This window comes from Hipposideros armiger, unplaced genomic scaffold (assembly GCF_001890085.2).
Source record: "Hipposideros armiger isolate ML-2016 unplaced genomic scaffold, ASM189008v1 scaffold_242, whole genome shotgun sequence".
Taxonomy (NCBI): Eukaryota; Metazoa; Chordata; class Mammalia; order Chiroptera; family Hipposideridae; genus Hipposideros; species Hipposideros armiger.
The window spans coordinates 891,879-909,509 of NW_017731592.1; the positions used below are offsets into that span (position 1 = coordinate 891,879).

Sequence of the window (17,631 nt, forward strand, 5' to 3'; positions counted from 1 at the left end):
TTTCCTCCTCTGGGGTTCACCACATGGGTCTTTCTTCTCTTCCTCCAGTACTCACGTTCCCTTTGCCCCCAGAGCCTTGTGCTGCTCCCCACCCTGAGATGCCCCCCACCCACCTGGTTAACTCTCACTCCTGCTTTAGGTCTCTGCTCAAGCATCAGCTGTGCCGCCAACTGCCTCTAAGCCGGTGGTTCTCAAAATGGGGTCCCTGACCAGCATCATCAGGGAACTTGCTGGAAATGCCAGTTCTCAGGCCTGAGCCCAGTGCTAAGGAATCAGAAATTCTGGGCCAGGGCCCTGAGGTTTAACAAGGCTTGCAGGTGATTCTGATCCATGCACTTGAGAACTGCGGTTCTAAAGCTTCTGGTTCAGGTCATGGACTTTATTTTCTCCACCTGCAAATTGCTTTCCTTCAGGGGTCTGCATCTGTGATTACAAATGATGTGGTCCTTGTGAGATCATCTGATATCGGGCTCCCTGATAGAGCAGAGCACTGGGGCCACCCAGTTTCTGCTCCTCATCACCTCCTAGCATGTAACCCTGTGCCTGGCACTTACCTGGCACTTAGGGGATGGGGGTTGAACACATAGTGACTGTCAGCCTCCAGGTGGTCATGGGCATCCATGGGTGTGGGGGAGGGGAGAGACTGGCCCCCTTACAGATCTGGGCCCCTAAAAGTGGCCAAGGGGAGGGTGAGAAACCTTAAGAAACTTGGGGAGGCTCCAGCCCCTCCAGAAAAGGGTGCTATTCAGAAGGTTGGGAGAGGGTGTCCTGAGCCAGAGCTTTCCCTCCCCTCCCTCCTCTTCCTCCCTTTCCCAGTCGCTTCCCTACCCTGGGGTGGCCCTCAGGTGATTTCTATGACTTCTGGGCCAGGCCTTCCTCTATGGGCTTTGTGTTTTATACCACTTAATACAATAAGCTTGAGTTGTGTATGATGACATTCCCATCTTACAGATCGGGAAATAGACTCAATGTGGTTCATTCAGTAACATGGTTGAGGTCACAGCAGGTGGGACTTGAACCCGGGCTGTGTGGCGCTGCCCCTTGCCATCCATACCCAGGTGGGGGATACTCCCATAGGCCAGGAGTGTGGTGGGCCTGCGGGGCCTGTGGAGCCTCACCTGCCTCCGCCGCCATGGATCGTGGGCCTGTGAGATGGAGGCCCCAGTGTTGCCAGACCTTCCCACATTTTCAAGAGAAACCCTAAATGTGGATTTTTAATATATAATTTCCCTTTTCTGAATGATTACATTTAAAATAAACTTAGATACGTTCAGAGACCAGATAAATGCTTGTGTCAGATCACACTTTGTGCCAAATCGAGGGGGTGAATGGCAGCAGAGACAAACAAGGAGATACCACAATGCATGTATAATGTCTGACCTGTCCTCGCCCTGGCTATGTCTGAGTCACTGCTTCTGCCACCTCTGGAACAGCCCCTTTAAATTCAGGGCTCACTCTTGAGGGGGCATGGTTTCACCCAGGGCAGATCCCTAACATTGACCCTTACCTTTCTGTGTCAGCCCCCACAGGGCCAGCTCCATGTGGGCAGGCTGGGCTCCCCTGGTCACAGCCCTGTCCCCAGCCCTGAGCCTGCACACTTGCTTTTAGAAGGAAAAGTATAACTAGCTCCGCCCCACCCCTAGTCTGGCCGGGCGGGGCGCTGGTGGGTTAAAAAGCAGCAGCTGGGGCAGGCTCTCTGGTGGAGCCTCAGTTGCCACAGCATGGCCACCGCCAACTCCGTAAGTCCCCAGGTCCTGCAGCAAGGGATGGGGCTGGAGCCGGCCATGCTCACAGTCCACTCTGATTCCTTTCTTTGGTCAGGACAGTGAGGCTGAGGGTGGAATCCAAAAGTGGGAGAAAGAGGAAGAAGAAGAGGTGGCAGCTGCGGCAGCAGCAGCAGCAGGGGCCTCAATGGAAGAGGAGGCTCCGGACTCTCCCAGGGACCTCCTGTCCCCCAGGAGGAAGGCCCAGGATGAGGGCCCTGTGGAGGTCAAGCTGGAGTTGCACCGGCTGCAGAGCAGGTAGGGCAGCCCCTGCTCTGTGTGTTGGACCACCCTTTCCTCTGGTGGCCCCAGTTCCTCACTGGGGAAGGCCAGAGCTGGCCTAAGACTTGGGCCCTGTTGGCCCTTCCAACCTTAACCCAGTGGGGATTCTGGGTGAAATGCCTCTACTTGTCCTCCAGTCCCTGGCCCTTCAGGATAACTGACTCCAGTCACCTTCGGGGGCCTGTACCCCCAAATCCCGTCTCCCAGTTTGTCTTTGAAGGGATGAGACTTCCCTGCCAGCCCAGTGGGCATGGGGGCTCTCTGCTTCCTCTTGGCCACCCCTCCCCCCAGGTGGGCTCTGTGGTTCTTCAAGAATGACCGCAGCCGGGCCTGGCAGGACAACCTACATCTGGTCACCAAGTTTGACACTGTGGAAGACTTCTGGGCGTGAGTTCTGCCCCTTATGGTGGAGGCTGCGGTCAAGGGGCTCTGAGCTCGGGATCCTTCCCAGAAGCCACCTCTTCAGGAGGCTGCTTCCTACACACTTTCCTAGCCCTCCCTGGGGCCATTAGTGAGGCTGGGGCTTGGTGGGTTATGTGGGGGCATTGAGGCTGGGGCACAGGCCCCCTGAAGCCTTCTTGGGGCTTAGGGAGACAGCCCGGGATGTGGAAGAAGCAAGGAGTTGATCTTGACCCTGCCACTCCGTGCTTTGTGATCCTGGGCAAGTTCCTTTCCGTCTCAGAGCTTGTCTCAACCACAAAGTGAGGATGAGGCTGCCTCATACTGTCCGTGGGGGGGTCAAGTGAGGGGATCTGAAAGGAGCTGTGCAAACCCCAGGGGCAGGTGAGAAGGCCTGGGGCTTTGATGGTCGGGTCAGGGAAGGCTCCAGGGAGGAGGTGGGATTTGAGGGTTTGGGTAAGTAGTGATGGAATTCCAGGAGGGGGCGCCAGTGTAAGGGCTTGGAGGCTGGAAGCTAGGTGGAAAGCAGTGGAGTCTGGTGAGAACTTGAGGGGGCTGAGGCCAGCTTGGACTTTCAGCCTGAGCTGGGGGTCTCTTTCCAGGGTGTACAATCACACCCAGCTGCCCAGTAAGCTCTCCCCCGGCTGTGACTATTCCCTGTTCAAGGTAAGCTCTGGTTCCCCCACCCCATCCCCTGCTCCAGGCACAGGGGGGCTGATTTTCCCCAGCATCTCTGCATTACTCCTTTATAGGAGTTATTGGGGTGGGGTGTTGAGGACAGCCTCCCTCAGAGCTGACTTCCGATTGAAGAAATGCTATACAGAAGCTTGGACAAAGTGTCAGATCTGAGCTGCACCTTGAAGGACACCGAAGAGTCTGGAAGGGGGGTGGAGGGGGGGAGGAGGGGGAACAAGAAAGGAGCCCAGGTTTCTGGCCTGGCTCAGCTCCTTCACTAGAAACAGGCATCAGAATTGCCGGAGGCTACTGCTCATTAAGGTCCAGGCCCATCCCTGGAGGTGCTGACCCAGCAGGTGTGTGGGCTAGGGCCCTGACATCAGTGTTTAGATTTCCCGGGTGACCTTGTACCCAGCCGAGCCTGGGATGTCTGTCCTGGCCCACAATGGGGTTGCCCCAGAGGCTTCGTTCGTCACCCCCATTGAACTGTTGTCTTAAGAAACTCTGATCAGTAAAGGAGACAAACACACATACATGCAAGGCTATAAAAGGTGACAAATGTTGAGGCTCAGGGGCCTGGGGGAGCTCAGAGGTGGGTCTGGGGGCTGAATGGCTGGTGGTAGCACTTGCCTGTACAAAGGAAATGGAGGTAAGAGAGAAGTTGGCTTGTAGAAGCCTACTGAGGGGCCGGCCTAGTGGGGGCAGGGTTGTGCCCCCACTTCCCTTTGAACATAGGAAGGCAATGGATTTGCCATTCGTGTCCCAGGATGGCATCGAGCCCATGTGGGAAGACCCCAGGAATAAGCGGGGTGGCCGCTGGCTGGTCAGCCTCTCCAAACAGCAGCGCCACATGGAGCTGGACCACCTGTGGCTAGAGACAGTGAGTAGGGGGGGCTGGGAAGGGAGGGTCCCCAAAGAAAAGGGCAGAGCTGGTATGGGACTGTGGTGGCAGTGGTCTCAAGGATGGCAAATGCAGTCCTTGTACCACAGCTGGAGGTCTCATCATTCCCTTTTTTGGCCCCAGCTGCTGTGTGTCATTGGGGAGAGCTTTGGGGAGTACAGCCGAGAGGTGTGTGGGGCTGTCATCAATATCCGTACCAAGGGGGACAAGATTGCCGTGTGGACTCAGGAGGCAGAGAACCGGACGGGCGTGATCCACATTGGGTGAGGATGTCTCTGGGATGTGTGTGTGTGTGTGTGTGTGGGGGGGCGGGCTGGGTCTCTTCTAGGGGAGAAGGCGAAATGGAACTGGCTTGTCCTGCAAGGGAGACCTCTGGGACTCCCCTTGCCGTCTCCCCTTTCTGACTTACACACATGTACAAAGGGTTTGGAATCTAGATTTCAAACTATTTCTAGCAGGACTGTTTTCTTTTGCATTAGTCCCATTTTGGGTTTCACATGGCCAAGACACAAAACAGCTTTGACTGTGGCTGGAACCAGGGTAGGAGCTCTGGACAAAGGACCCAGGGTCCCAGGTTATCTCCATGACCCGCTACGGACTGCCTGCCTATTTCCTCTTTCCCTCACCCCCCCCCCCCCCGCAGGCATGTCTACAAAGAGTGCTTGGGACTCCCCCCAAAGATGATCATTGGGTATCAGGCCCATGCAGACACGGCCACCAAGAGCAACACCCTACTCAAGAACAACACCCTACTCAAGAACAAGTTTGTGATGTGAGAGGGCCGTGGTACCACTCCCTATTCAACCGCCCCTGAGCCTCTCACTGCTGAGTGTCGATCCTGGGCAGGACTGGAGGGGCAGAGGGCCTGGTTCTCACCTGTTCTAGAGTGAACAGGAACACCTTTTAACATGAGTTGGGGCCCAGGCTCTAGTCTGTAGGTGTTGGTGGTGCTGGTTGGGGCGGTAGGGGAGAGGGGAGGAGGGAAGGGAGACAGGCTGAGGACCCAGAGCAGCGGAAAGGTGGAGGAAATCCCTGGGTTTCCTTGTTTTACGGAGGGGGGAATATATATATATATATATATATATATATATATATATATACACATATATATATACACATATATATATATATACATACATATATATATATATANATATATATATATATATATATATATATATATATATATATATATATATATATATATATATATATATATATCACGGGGCGGGGGAAGGAGGGCTCAACCACAGGTGGAAAGATGTCAGAAGAGAACCCTATGATCCAGCACTTACTCTGTGACTACCCTGGTAGGGGGCTGGCTAGGTGGCCTGGGGGCCAGACTCTTCCATTTTGGGGTCGGGGGGCTTAAGGCCACTGATACTCTGAGAGCTAGAGTGCAGGGACAGGAGTGGGGGCCCCTCCTCTTGGTGATCACTGTGCTGAAAAGCCTTTGTGCATTGCGGCATCAGATCTGTAGCCTTGGAGCCCACCCTGAATCCCATATCTTCCCTGGAGTAGGGCTGTGCCCCCACCCCCAAAGGCTGGCGGTTGAGAGGCAGAGCATCTCACAGAGGGATATGTGTAGAGCTGAGGGAGACAGCCCTGCGTGGCTAAGCCTTGCCTGTCTCAGGGCGGGGCTTAAGAGGAGGAGGGTAGGTAGGGGCCCCACCTACGAGAGGTAGAGGGTTATGGTCAGGCCTCACCATGGTCCCTTTCTGTTCCGTTCCTGTTCTAAATACTCACGTTTGAACAAAATGGGAATGATTTTTAGGGAGGGCTCTAACACTGAGTAAGATTCAGTCCCCCTCAAACCTCGATCTGCTCCAGTCCTTGAAGGGGCTTATGTGAGACTCCCTGGTACCAAGGAGCCGATCAGGCCCAAGCTGGGATGGGGGAGAGGGGTAAGACTGGGGGGCTCCAAGTGACAAAGGGGCTTGGGCTGAGGGTGGGGTGTATGACCCCTGCAAAACTGAAAGAGCAACCAGCACAGCACTCAAAAGAGCCGGGCGTCGGTCGTCTGGCCCGAGTTTGAGCCAGTATAGGTAGGGGTGAATTTCCGGAAAGTGAAACGCGCGTCTGATTCGATTCCACTGTAATAAAATGTCCTGCACGTGTGATAAGAACACGAGTCGAATCCCCATCTGCTTACCAGCGCCGTAGTTACATCTAGAGATGGGCTCCCACAGCAAGGCCGGGGATTGTGATGGCGCCGGCTTGAGCCTTGCGGGGCGGGGGGAACTGGGGGATCCTTCCATGCGGTTTGCGCGGCCATTAGTGAGCCTCTCTGGCAGTTTAAAGGACGCCTGGGCACTCTCTGCCGCTCTGCGTGTGCAGCGAGCTGGGGGGCGGAGCCCGTCTGTGGGCGGGGCCAGGCCCAGAAGCAGGGTACCGAGGGGGACTGAGTCGCGCTGGGGGCGGGGCCCGGGGCAGGGGCGGAGACAGGCCTAGGGGCTGCTAGGGCTCTGAGGGTACTCAGCGGGCTCGGAGCTGGGCAGCCCCGGCGCCGGGGGCGGTCCCTGCGGGGAGGGCGGGGCCCGACGGGCGCTCGGTGTGGCCGAGGCCATGAACCCGCAGCCGCCCGGCTAGGCCCCGGGCGGCTCCAGCCCAGGGCGGCCCGCGGGGGGCTGGGCCTGGCCTCCAGCTCCGGTTCCCGGGCCGGCGGGCGGCCACTCACCATGCCCGGCAAGCACCAGCACTTCCAGGAACCCGAGGTCGGCTGCTGCGGGAAATACTTCCTGTTTGGCTTCAACATTGTCTTCTGGGTGAGCGCCGGGTGGGTTCCGGGCCCTGTGCTGTGGGTGACGGGAGGAGGTTCAGTCCCCCACTGGGGATAGACCTCACCCTGCCACAAGGGCTTGGGACGGTCTCCCCATTCCTTCCTCCCACCCCTACCTCCACGCCCATCCCCAGGACCACCAGAAGGAATTGCCGGGAAGCCCAGATTGCAGGGGGGCGGGTCCCAGCTACGCCTGGGATGGGATGGGGAGTCTCCCTGTGTCTTCCCAAGGCCTGGCGGAGAAGGGGCAGTGTTTCCTTAAAAGGCCCCAGGGGCACGCGTGGTGCGGGTTGCCCTCTCTCCTGCTCAGCCCTCTTTGATACCCTGCGGTGTGGGGTACGCGCTGCACCCTACCCTTGATTTAGGGAGGCGAGTCTTGTGCGAAGGGAAGGGCCAGGTCCCTTCTGCCCCCTCACTCCTCCAGCACCTGGGCCTGGTGCCTCACCTTAAGCTCGGACAAAGTGGGCTGGGCCAAAGCCCCTTCATCCCAGCCCCTTTCTAGGAGGCCTTGGGGCTGAAAGGGCCAAAGCCAGCGTCCTGGGGGAAGGGGAGAAATCTCCCCTGTTGAGAGACCTGGAGCTGGCCCTGGGGAACGATTCTACATTCCACTGCTGACCCAACCGAGGCTCCAGGGTGGGGCTCCCCTGTCCTGAACAGGGAGCTGCTGGTGCCCCTCCCAGGGTGGCATCTGTGCCCCTGGGCCCTGCCAAGTCATCTTTCCCTCTTCCTCCCCCATACCATCTCTCCAAGGCTGCTTGCTGCCTCTGCAGTCTCTGCTCCTGCTACCTTGGTCAAAATGCCAGGCCTATTCAGTTTTGTTCAGCAGGACTCAATGGCACTGCCCTTTACCCGCATCCTGCCAATGCAGCCAAGCGTGTATAGGTATCCTTTCGCCCCAGCAGTGCTTAGCTCTCAGAGGGTGTGGGATATGTGCAGAGACTACTGATGGGGAGTCTGGAGGCCTGGGTGTAGCAGGCCTAGCTGTGAGACTGTGGGCAAGTCCCTTCTCTCTGGGGCTCTGCTTCTTTGCTTGGGACAGGGTGATAATGAAGCCTGCCCCTCAGGGTTAGGCAGATTAAATGAATTCTAACTTACTGTATTCTTGAGGCTACATTATTTTCTATCACAGTTTACACATAAGGGAACAGGCACAGAGAAGTTAAGTCATTTAATGTGGTCACACAGCCAGTAAATGCAGAGCCAAGGTGACAGCCCAGTGGGCAGTGGGTGGAGGTAAGGCAGAGCATTGAGCAGAGGGAGCCCCCAAATTCCAAGATGGGACAGATGTGAGAGACCCAGGCTTGTTCAAGGGCCCGTGAGCTGGGGCAGAGTATGAGTTTTATGTTGAGGCCCATGTGGATCAGTGCAGTGAGGGCATCATTGCTAGGTGATGGGTCTGTTCTGTCGCTTGTATTAGAGGCAAATCTGCCTGGCTGCCATGGGGAGGGTGGGAGAGGGGCAGGGGTTTGAGGTGGGGAGACCAGAGAGGAGGGCTGGGGCAAAGCTGAGGTGTTGGGGGGTAGGAAAAGTGAGGGAGGCTTCAGGGGAAGTCCTGTGACTGGGCCATTTGGAGGTGAAGGGGGGGTTGTAGGTTTAGGTCAAGGTGGCCTGAGGGAGGTGCCTATGAAATAGTCCCAGAGACTTTTTTGTTTGAATGGAAAGAAAACTTGTAACGCCCAACTTGTAAGAGCCTTCCAGTTGTTTCTCTCTAGAATACAGTCCAGGCTCCTCCCTGCGGCCTCCAGCATCCTGTGGGGTCTGGCCCTCATGCCCTTCAGTTTGTCCCTTGCACAATCAAACATGGTCTTACCTCAGGGCCTTTGTCATTCCCTCCCCCTGGAATTCTCTTCTCCTCGTTGCACCTTTTCATCATTCAAACCTCAAACTAAAATGTCAGCACTTCTCCTAACTAAAGCACATCCCCGCCACCCCCAACCACTCCCCATTGCATCACCCAGTTTGATTTTCTTTAAAGGATCTGTTGATATCTGAAATTACCTTGTTTGCTCACTGTGGATTTCCCCTACAGTAGTATGTAAACTTCCTAAGGGCTGAGAGCTATCTGTCCTATTTGCTGATGTATTTCCAGCACCTAGAACAGAGTCTGGGACATGGAGGTGTGTACTGTGGGGGTCTGGAGCCAAGGAGAGGCTTGGGTGGCGATACGGGAGATGTCAGTGTTATGAAGGGGTGGGAAATGCGTGTGAGGAGGAGGAAGGGCAGAAGGCTGAGGTTGGAACTGGGGATGGCGGTGGCCGTGTGTATAGGGCGGGTGAAGCTGGGAGGGAGGCTGAGAAGGGGCATGGTGAGGAATGGTGTTGAGTTAACCACCAAGGAGTTCAGAAAGGAGAAAGTAGTGGTGGTAGCCTGTGTAAAGGCCATGGGCGGGTCAAGCGGGATGAGGCCGGAGAAGTGATGTTTGGTTTCACATCCCAGATCCAGTGTGGGGGAGGGAGGGAAAGACATTTCTGAAGAAAGCATACCCCAGTGGGAGGAGCCTGGGGCCAGGCATTAAACTGATAAGAACAGATACTACACTTGATCTTAGCCAAAAGGCCGAGAAGCGATGGGGGGGCCAGGCATTAAAAATGGGGAGGCTATGGGCTGCGGGGAAGGGGCCTGGAGAAAGCTGGTCTGGAGAAGAGGTCTGAAGAGGTGGGCTCATGGCCCTGGGCATGGCAGGAGGTGATGGATGGTCAGGAATCTGCTCAGGATCAGGCAGTGGCCTTGACATCCAGGCCTCTTCCCAGTAAGGAATTGAGGGCAGGATGGCAGGTGGCGTGTAGAAGGCCCAGGCAGAGCTGTGGCCACATGTTTTCTAGGATACAGCCACTGAAGCCCCTCAGCTGGGTCCTGCTCTGCATCAGGGTTCCTTGTCATTTAGGGGGCTTTGGTTGTGAGCTATGAGAACGAACTTGACAGAAAATGGCCCCTGGCAGACAGAGATTGAAATGGTGGGATAGGGGTGGGCTGGTGGTAACAGAGTTGCAGGGCAGCTGGAAGGCCAGACTTGGGAGGGAGCAGAGGCCAGGAGCCCTGAACCCCAGCACGGCAGGGGTGGGAGCAGAGGCTCAGGACACCGCTGTTGCTTGGTGGGAGTGTCTTGCTCACCCTCTGCTCTAGTTCTGAGTTCCAGGAAGGGGCTCCTGATGTCCACCTCAGGGCTGGGGAGCATTCAGTCTTCCAGGCTGTGTCCTTCGGGGAAGAAGCACAGAGATGTGTTTTTGGGAAGGTGGGAAGGACCCTGGATCGCATTTACATTCCTGCGCCCTCTTCCTTTCTCCCTGAAGACCCTGAGTGCTGGGGAAAAGAGGGTCTGTTGGGGGTGGAGCAGGATGCTGGTGCCCCAGCCCTCAGCTCTTTGCTGCTGCTTTTGCAGGTGCTGGGAGCCCTGTTTCTGGCCATCGGTCTCTGGGCCTGGGGTGAGAAGGTAAGGTGGTGGGGTGGGGCGTGGGGCTGCTGTGGGTCGAAGCGGTGGGAGGATCACCACCCCCATTTGCATTTGCTCCCCTGGTACAGGGCGTTCTGTCCAACATCTCAGCGCTGACAGACCTGGGAGGCTTTGACCCCGTGTGGCTGTTTGTAGTGGTTGGAGGCGTCATGTCGGTGCTGGGTTTTGCCGGCTGCATTGGGGCCCTCCGGGAGAACACCTTCCTGCTCAAGTTTGTGAGTGCCCTCCAGCTAGATCCAGTGGGGACCCCAACCTCCTCCCACCCACTTTTTGCATATAGTTTGTGCTTAATCATAGGTAGTTTTATTATGTTATTATAACAATAATCATCAGATTTGTATGATCTATATTTATAGAATCCTTTCTGTTGTAAGTGACTGAAAACTAGTGGCTAAGCATAAATGGATATTTATTGGGTCACTAAGAAAAGCTGGCTGCCGGCACATTTGGATCCAGGGGCCACCACAATGTTACCTGCCTTGGTCTCTCGGTTTCTCAGCTCTGTCCTTCTGGGTTGGCTCCATTTCCCATGGGATGGAAGGATGCCCAGGAACAGTGGGTGGTGAGTGCTGGCTTTATGCTGCCCTCCCAGGAACTCCTATTGGAGGCTGAGACTCTTCCTTCTCAACCATTCTGTCAAAGCCCTTTAATTGCATCTCCTTGGTTCTGATTGGACCAATCCCTGTGCGGGTTAGGGGAGGTAGCACTCTGATTGGTGAGCTCCCTGAGCATGCCCAGTCCTCTATCTGGGAATGGGGAAAGAGATGGAGAATACTCCAGCTGAGCCACAGAAACTGAAGGTGTATGTGGAAGGTGGTTTCTGAGAAAACGGTTGATTACCAGAGGAAGCAAAATGGCCGGGTAGATAAAGACAACACTGTCTTTACCATCATAAAGCAACACTAACATGATAGAAGATGGGCACTCTGGGTGGTATCTTGGACCCAGGCGGGGTGGGGGAGGGGTGGAGCTCTGCCCAGTGGCATCCCCAGGCCCTGCAACTCACCCCCACTGTCCCCAACCCCAGTTCTCTGTGTTCCTCGGCCTCATCTTCTTCCTGGAGCTGGCGACAGGGATCCTGGCCTTCGTCTTCAAGGACTGGATTCGAGACCAGCTCAACCTCTTCATCAACAACAACGTCAAGGCCTATCGGGACGACATTGACCTCCAGAACCTCATTGACTTTGCTCAGGAATATGTGAGTCCGGTGTCCAGCACTCTCCAGCCACCTGAAGGAGGTGCCTGCTGGGCAGATGAGAGTGGGAGCAAGTTCCCTGTGTGCTGGGACCATTCCCTCACCTACCCAGGCCAGGCAGGCCCCAGAAAGAGCCGAGAGGTCTCCTGCCCGAGGGGAAGCCAGCCCCTGGTGATCGCTGCGGGTCCCCATGGGCCTAATCCTGCAGGGACACAGGGTTGAGGAACAGAGGCCCAAGTGGCAGCTTCTAGGTCAGGGCGTACACCACACTTACAGGAGGAAATGTGGTATAAAAATACAAATTCCGCCTTCTACTAAACCCTGGGCCCACAATGTTGGCTGGGGCTATACTGCTGCTACCCTCTCGCTAGTGCAGGGGTTCTTTGTTTGCCACTGTCCCCACCACTCTGTGTTTCATTACACCTGTCGGCCCTCTGCTCTCATTTATATTCATTGTTTGGCCTCTGAACATACTAGAGTTTGAAACTCCCGACAGAAGCTCTGCCCTCAAGCTGGCAACCTGCCCCTGTGGAGAAGCAGTCAGTGAACAGTTCATGAAACCCTAGACACCTCACACCTGCACATGCTCACCTACTCACACAGTCACCCCTGGTCACACTCATTTACACAGCCACGTCTGTCTGCCCTGGGATCCAGACGTGAATTAGAGCTGGGGCCTGCTTTGAGGAGCTCTCAGCCCGGGCCGCAGGCAGACATATAGCCAGGTGGCTAGGATGTGGTTTGTTTGTTCATTCAACATGGAATTGTTACAAGCTTATCGTGTGCCAGGCCCTGGGCTGAGTGCTGGGGATTCTGTGGTGAAAAAAGTGGGACCTGTCCTTGTGGGGATGGCAGTCTGGTGGAGAGACGGATGATAAACAAGCAAAGCAAACAAATGGAGTGTGTGTGTGTGTGTGTGTGTGTGTGTGTAAAGTTACAAATTGTGGTAAGGGTTGAAATGAGGAAGGGTAGAGAAGGGGAGAGCCTCTGAGGGGTGATCTTGAGGCAGGAGAGGGAACAGAGATGTGAAGAGAGGGGGCAGTGTTCCCCAGCAGGCGCTAGGCAGGAGAGAAGGCAGGCAGAGGCCAGGATGTGCCCAGGGACCCGTGCACACACAGCTGCACGGCCGTGCCTCGCTCCCCCGCCTTGGCCTACGGCGTCGGCCGCCGAGCTGGTCCCTCGAGGCTGGCTGTCCAGCAGCCTGTGTTGCTTTAGGGAGTTAAGGCCACATGCTCCTGCCTCCCCGCTAGATCATGAACTCCTTGCTCCATCACAGCCCCACATCTGCCATTGTCTACCTAGGGAGGCAGCCCACGATGTTCTGGGAGGGGGTGATGGGGATATGGGTGCTGACAGCAGCATTTATGAAGTGGAATGAGAGGGTTATGAAGGTGGCAGGATGGCCCTCCTGTCCCTGCAGAAAGGAAGAGAGGTCTTCGTAAAATCTCTGGGCGAGTGTGGGGAGACCTGGCATAGATGGGTTCAGGGGTGCCTCTCCCCCTGGGGCTTGGCCTGGCATGCGCCCCTCAGGGTGTCCTGGAGGAGGTGGGAGTCCTTGGGCCAACCTTCTTGCCCCATCCCTTGCTTTTTCAGCCTCTCTCGGGTTAGGAGGACAAGCTCAGGAACCCCTTCCCACTACCCCCTGCTCCCACCAGCCTGGGGTGGAGCCCAGAGCTGCTCTGATGGCCCTGAGCCCAGGCCCGGCCTGTCTGCTGGGAGTCGGATGTGGGGAGGTGCCCACCCTGCTGGCTGCCTCTACACCCCCTCCCAGCCTGGCCCTGTCTCTCTACAGCCTGGGCCTATCCCCAAATAGGGTGGGCCTGGCTGATCTGGGGCTCTCCCCGTCCCCTTCCAGTGGTCTTGCTGTGGAGCCCGAGGGCCCAACGACTGGAACCTCAATATCTATTTCAACTGCACTGACTTGAACCCCAGCCGGGAGCGCTGTGGGGTGCCCTTCTCCTGCTGCGTCAGGGACCCTGCGGTGAGTGGGGCTGGTGAGGGGGTGGAGGGCACTGCAGCGCACAGGCCCAGCCTGGGAAAAGCTTACCACAGGGCTCACTTGGCCCCACCCTGGGGGCCATGCTTGTCTGGAGGAAGTCATTTTACATGGCGTACCCCTACCAGGCAGGGGAGTTTGTGTCTGTAGGCAGCACCGAGGCCTGCTGGAGCGGGGTCTGTGTCTTTTCAGCAAAATCTCTCTTTGATTGTAGTGAGATGGCAGTTGCAGGACCCTGGGCACAGGGCCTGGCCAACCGGGCACCCTATGTTCCCAGCTAAATGTAGCTCAGGCAGTCTGCTCCTGGCTAGTCTGCGGGTTGTCTTGGGCCAGGGGCTGGGTCACTCCCTTAGTCGTGGGTGTATTGGCAGGGGCCACCCAGGCCGCAGCCGGCTGCCGCATCTCTGAGCTACCATGCTGGGGTGGCGGGAGGCAGGGGATTCTGATCCCTTTATGGCTTTCTTGAGAGCAGAAACTTCTCACAGTGATATCCCTCCAGTACAGTTCACCTGGGACACTGAGGGCCAGGCTTCTTCCCATTTTCATAAAACATGAGCAGGCACGATTCCTAAGTAGGAGGCAGCTCAAGCTGGCATGTGCCGGTGTCAGGCAAAGAGGCACACGGGCCCCAGCGAGCCTCACTTAGGAGCGGTGGGTGCAGCAGAATCCACGTTCCATCTGCTTCCCCCAAGAAGCATTGCAGTGCGGGGCGCATGGGCTCTGGGGGTGCTCCCTCACCAGTGGCTCACTGGCTTGTTTCTCCTCAGGAAGATGTTCTCAACACTCAGTGTGGCTATGATGTCCGACTCAAACTGGTGAGGGCCAGGGCCAGGGATGGGGGCACCTGGGGGGTACTGGGAGGGGAAAGGCCACCCATAAGCCCCTCTGAAAGGCCTCAAGGATTCTGTGGGGAGGGGGTGTAGAGTACCAAGAACCATCCAGGCACGCAGGCCTTGGCACTGCCAAACATGGGGGCAGTGGGCCCATGGGCATGGGCACAGGTGTGTCTGCTCATTCCAACTCTTAGTTGAGCACCCACTGGGTGCCAGGCACTACCCTAGACATGGGATTTGTGCTCCTGAGACACACACAGCCCCCCGGCTCTCAAAGTGGTCCCACTCCAGTGGAGGAAGAGACAGGAAGCTCACTGATAAATAAATGTGAACAGCAATGTGACCATTTCAGCTAGGAGCTTGGAAGAAAATAAAATAAGGGAGGTGGTGGGATTGGGGCTGGGTGGTCAGAGAATATCTCTCGGAGGAGTGGATGTCTGTGCTGAGACCCCGATGAGAAGGAGCCAGCCATGCAAAGGCCTGCTGAGGTGCCAGGCCCTTGGCAGGAAGGACTGAGATGAGGCCTGAGGTGGTGGGTGGGCTGAGCGCAGTGCCTGCGTCCCCCGTCCCAGGAGCTGGAGCAGCAGGGCTCCATCCACACCAAAGGCTGTGTGGGCCAGTTTGAGAAGTGGCTGCAGGACAACCTGATCATCGTGGCCGGGGTCTTTGTGGGCATTGCCCTCCTCCAGGTACTGCCGAGGCCCCGCATGCTGCCCCCCTCTTTTACCCCCATCTCCCACCCTCTACCCTGCCTCTCCCTCACCTGCCCTCCGTCTTACAGATCTTTGGCATCTGCCTGGCCCAGAACCTCGTGAGTGACATCAAGGCAGTGAAGGCCAACTGGTGAGGCTGCCATGCTGGCCATGGCCACCGCCTGGCCTTCCCAGGGACTCTCCACTGTGCCGTGATGGCCAAGGCTGCAGGAGGCGTTTCTGCTTGGACCTGAGCCCCACGTGGGGCTCTTGTGTGGGCGTGCTGTGCGCCCATAGAGAAAGCCACGTGGCTCTGCCTGGGCTGCCTGTCCTGGAGCTGTGTGCATGGAGGCACGTGTGTCGGTGTGGGTGTGCACAGGAAGCCACTTCTTACATGCTGTTGTGTGGTGAGCTCTCCAGGGGACTAGGAAGGGCGCAGGCTGGGACGCACTGTGCATGGTGATGGTGGGGAGGGCTTTGGGGCCTGCTGTTGCCTGGAACCGGCCTCATGCAGCTTCAGAGCTCTCTTCTCTATTAGCTGTGACCTTGACCCTGCCAGGAGCCCACTTCAGCCTCAATGTCTTAGACTCTAAAATGGGTCCAAGAATTTTCTCCCTTGCTTGCCTCTCAGGATCAAACATGATGATGGCTACAAACTACTCAAATAAACAAAACCTTGAAAACCATTGGCTTACGCCCACCATCTCGAAGGTTCTGTCAGCTTCAGGGCCCCTGGCCTGGACCCACCCTGCCCTGTTTTCTTTGGCCTGGGTCGTGCATACATTTGAACCAACCTTTAAAACTTGGTATCTTTCACATAAAAGTCCAGATTCCCGGCTTCTTGGGAAGAAGGCCATCTGGCCCTAGCAGCTCTCAAGTGGCCGAGTTTCCTGGGACACACACTCCCTGTTCTCTGAGGCCTCATTGGCCCATTTCTACTCACCTAAGTGCTCTGCCTGACATGCAGGCAGGGAGCTGACCTCCCCCACCTCTGTAGGTTGTTTCTTGCCAACACCGCAAGGCTGCTGTGGCCAAGCCTGGAATGAGGTGAGGCACAGGGATGTGAGGAATGGGGAGGCTGGGTCCTGCCCTGAAGAGGCTGGTGAGGGGGCCGACCCTGCTGGGACTGAGCTGGGTGCCAGCAGGCCCAGGAGCGTAGCTTAGGGGTAGAGTAGTACGGTGATCAGGAAGGTTTTGGGAAGGAAGTAGCTGGAAGCTCAGAGCTGGGCACCCATGGGGTTGGGTAGCCTGGTTGGGGGGCCATCGATGATTGACTCCTGGGTTCACTACTTGGAATCAAAATCAAAATCTTCCCGGTGGCCTGCAGAGCTGCCTCGTGGCCACCAGAGGGCGCACCAGCACAGCATTCCCTGCGACTGGCTTTCCTCTGGCAACCTCATGGGGTCCAGTCAAGTGCCTGGTGTGTCCGCCTTGCTTACTAGTGCTTTGGGGTTCAGGAATTTGAAACCTTCAAAAGGAGCAAACTGCCTCAGACTTGGGGAACCCTAGCTGCTGCTCCCAGCTCTGCCTCTTATCAGCGCCATGAAGGGGTGTGTGAGGAGTGACTCTGTCATACCCCTGGACTGCCCTTTGTGGATGAAATGAGGGGTTTGGGCTAGTTCCCAGACCTCAAACTCAGATAGCTGTCCTGAGGGCCAGGGAGGTCACAGATGAAGGAGGTAGGCCCTTGAGTAGTGAGTCCTTTGCAGTGCGACTTTGACTTTCCCACTGTCACTGGAGATGGGACACAGAGACATTGCTTTGGGATGAGAAATATTTGCACAATCAAGTTGATGATGGCAACTGGCCTTGAGAGAGGACAGGGTGTGTTGGGGTCTACGGCAAAGCACAGACCCCCATCTGAAGTTGGTGGCCGTCATTATGTTGTAGCTAACTGCAGTAAAGTAACAATGCATGTCTAATGTCAGAAACCTGGAGAAGCCAGAAATCCAGATTTTTATGTAAAATATTTCAGTTTTTTAGTTGATGGCAACTAATGAAAAAAATTAAAAATGCTGCAAGCCAAACAAAAGGTGGGACCAGCTTTGGCCCCTGTGCCACTGTAGACCCCTCTGGAATAGTCACCCACCTGGGCCCCGGCTGCTCTGCCATTCATGGGTGCTGGGAGCTGCTGCCAGGTGGGCAGGGCGTGGGGCATGCACTCAGCATCATGGCTCCTAAACGCAAGATGGACATGTCCTGGGTTCCTGACAGGCGCCAGCTGCAAGTGGTTTATTGACGCTACAATAAATGCAGCTCACAGTATTGTGCATCTGTCTTGTGTTTTCTAATTTCAAACACTTTCCCCCGACCCCAACCTCACAACCCCCTTGAGAGGTAGAGATTATTCTCCTGATGAAGCCATGGCTCAGAGAGGGGAGGGAGTTGCCCAGCACACAGCTGGAGGAGGCACCCAGCTCTGGCCCCTCTCTGGATTTTTGCATCAGACCCCTCTTGCCTTTCTGACAAATCAGGGTGAAACCTGCGAACTCAAGTGCTCACCAATAAGGGGCAGTCAGGTATCATTCCCCAAACGGGAGTTGAGCATCCACTTAGGTGCTGGGGACGTAGAAGAGAGAGATGGGAAGGGCAGGGTCCCAGTTCTTGTGCTGCATTCTGGTGAAGGAGACAAGTAGGCAAGTAAGCATTCGTGTTGGTAATAGAT

General features: G+C 56.2%; 2 protein-coding genes across 7 annotated transcripts in view; both read left to right on the forward strand.

The window, feature by feature from the left end:
- The window catches only part of EIF4E1B (eukaryotic translation initiation factor 4E family member 1B), a 29,805-nt gene extending 24,731 nt beyond the window's left edge, over positions 1–5,074 (forward strand). For 3 of the 4 annotated variants that reach the window (XM_019655595.1, XM_019655594.1, XM_019655596.1), the window contains 6 exons: positions 1,822–2,021; positions 2,337–2,432; positions 3,047–3,110; positions 3,855–3,999; positions 4,144–4,283; positions 4,664–5,074. In XM_019655595.1, coding sequence (XP_019511140.1) covers positions 1,822–2,021; positions 2,337–2,432; positions 3,047–3,110; positions 3,855–3,999; positions 4,144–4,283; positions 4,664–4,796 — 778 coding nt within the window. In that variant the 3' untranslated portion in view covers positions 4,797–5,074. The remainder of the gene's footprint in view (positions 1–1,821; positions 2,022–2,336; positions 2,433–3,046; positions 3,111–3,854; positions 4,000–4,143; positions 4,284–4,663) is intronic. The other variant, XM_019655597.1, reaches the window with a different exon arrangement.
- Positions 5,075–6,449: 1,375 nt separating this feature from the next.
- On the forward strand, positions 6,450–17,236 carry TSPAN17 (tetraspanin 17). 3 transcript variants are annotated; one of them, XM_019655659.1, is made up of 9 exons: positions 6,450–6,785; positions 10,179–10,229; positions 10,319–10,465; positions 11,278–11,448; positions 13,301–13,426; positions 14,209–14,256; positions 14,847–14,963; positions 15,056–15,118; positions 15,630–17,236. In XM_019655659.1, exons 1-9 carry the CDS (start codon positions 6,699–6,701, stop codon positions 15,831–15,833), a joined length of 1,014 nt encoding a protein of 337 aa, XP_019511204.1. In that variant the 5' UTR covers positions 6,450–6,698; the 3' UTR covers positions 15,834–17,236. The 3 variants fall into 3 exon arrangements, with proteins under 3 accessions (XP_019511204.1, XP_019511202.1, XP_019511203.1); XM_019655657.1 differs by having other exon boundaries at positions 15,056–17,236; XM_019655658.1 differs by lacking the exon at positions 14,847–14,963 and having other exon boundaries at positions 15,056–17,236.
- Positions 17,237–17,631: the final 395 nt, after the last annotated feature.

Bases quoted from the DNA above. Each gene is read 5' to 3' on its own strand.
- TSPAN17 (XM_019655659.1), top strand. From the start codon at position 6,699: ATGCCCGGCAAGCACCAGCACTTCCAGGAACCCGAGGTCGGCTGCTGC. The intron at 11,449-13,300 runs GTGAGTCCGGTG...GTCCCCTTCCAG, and splicing joins TTGACTTTGCTCAGGAATAT to TGGTCTTGCTGTGGAGCCCG. The intron at 15,119-15,629 runs TGAGGCTGCCAT...ACAAACTACTCA, and splicing joins AGGCAGTGAAGGCCAACTGG to AATAAACAAAACCTTGAAAA.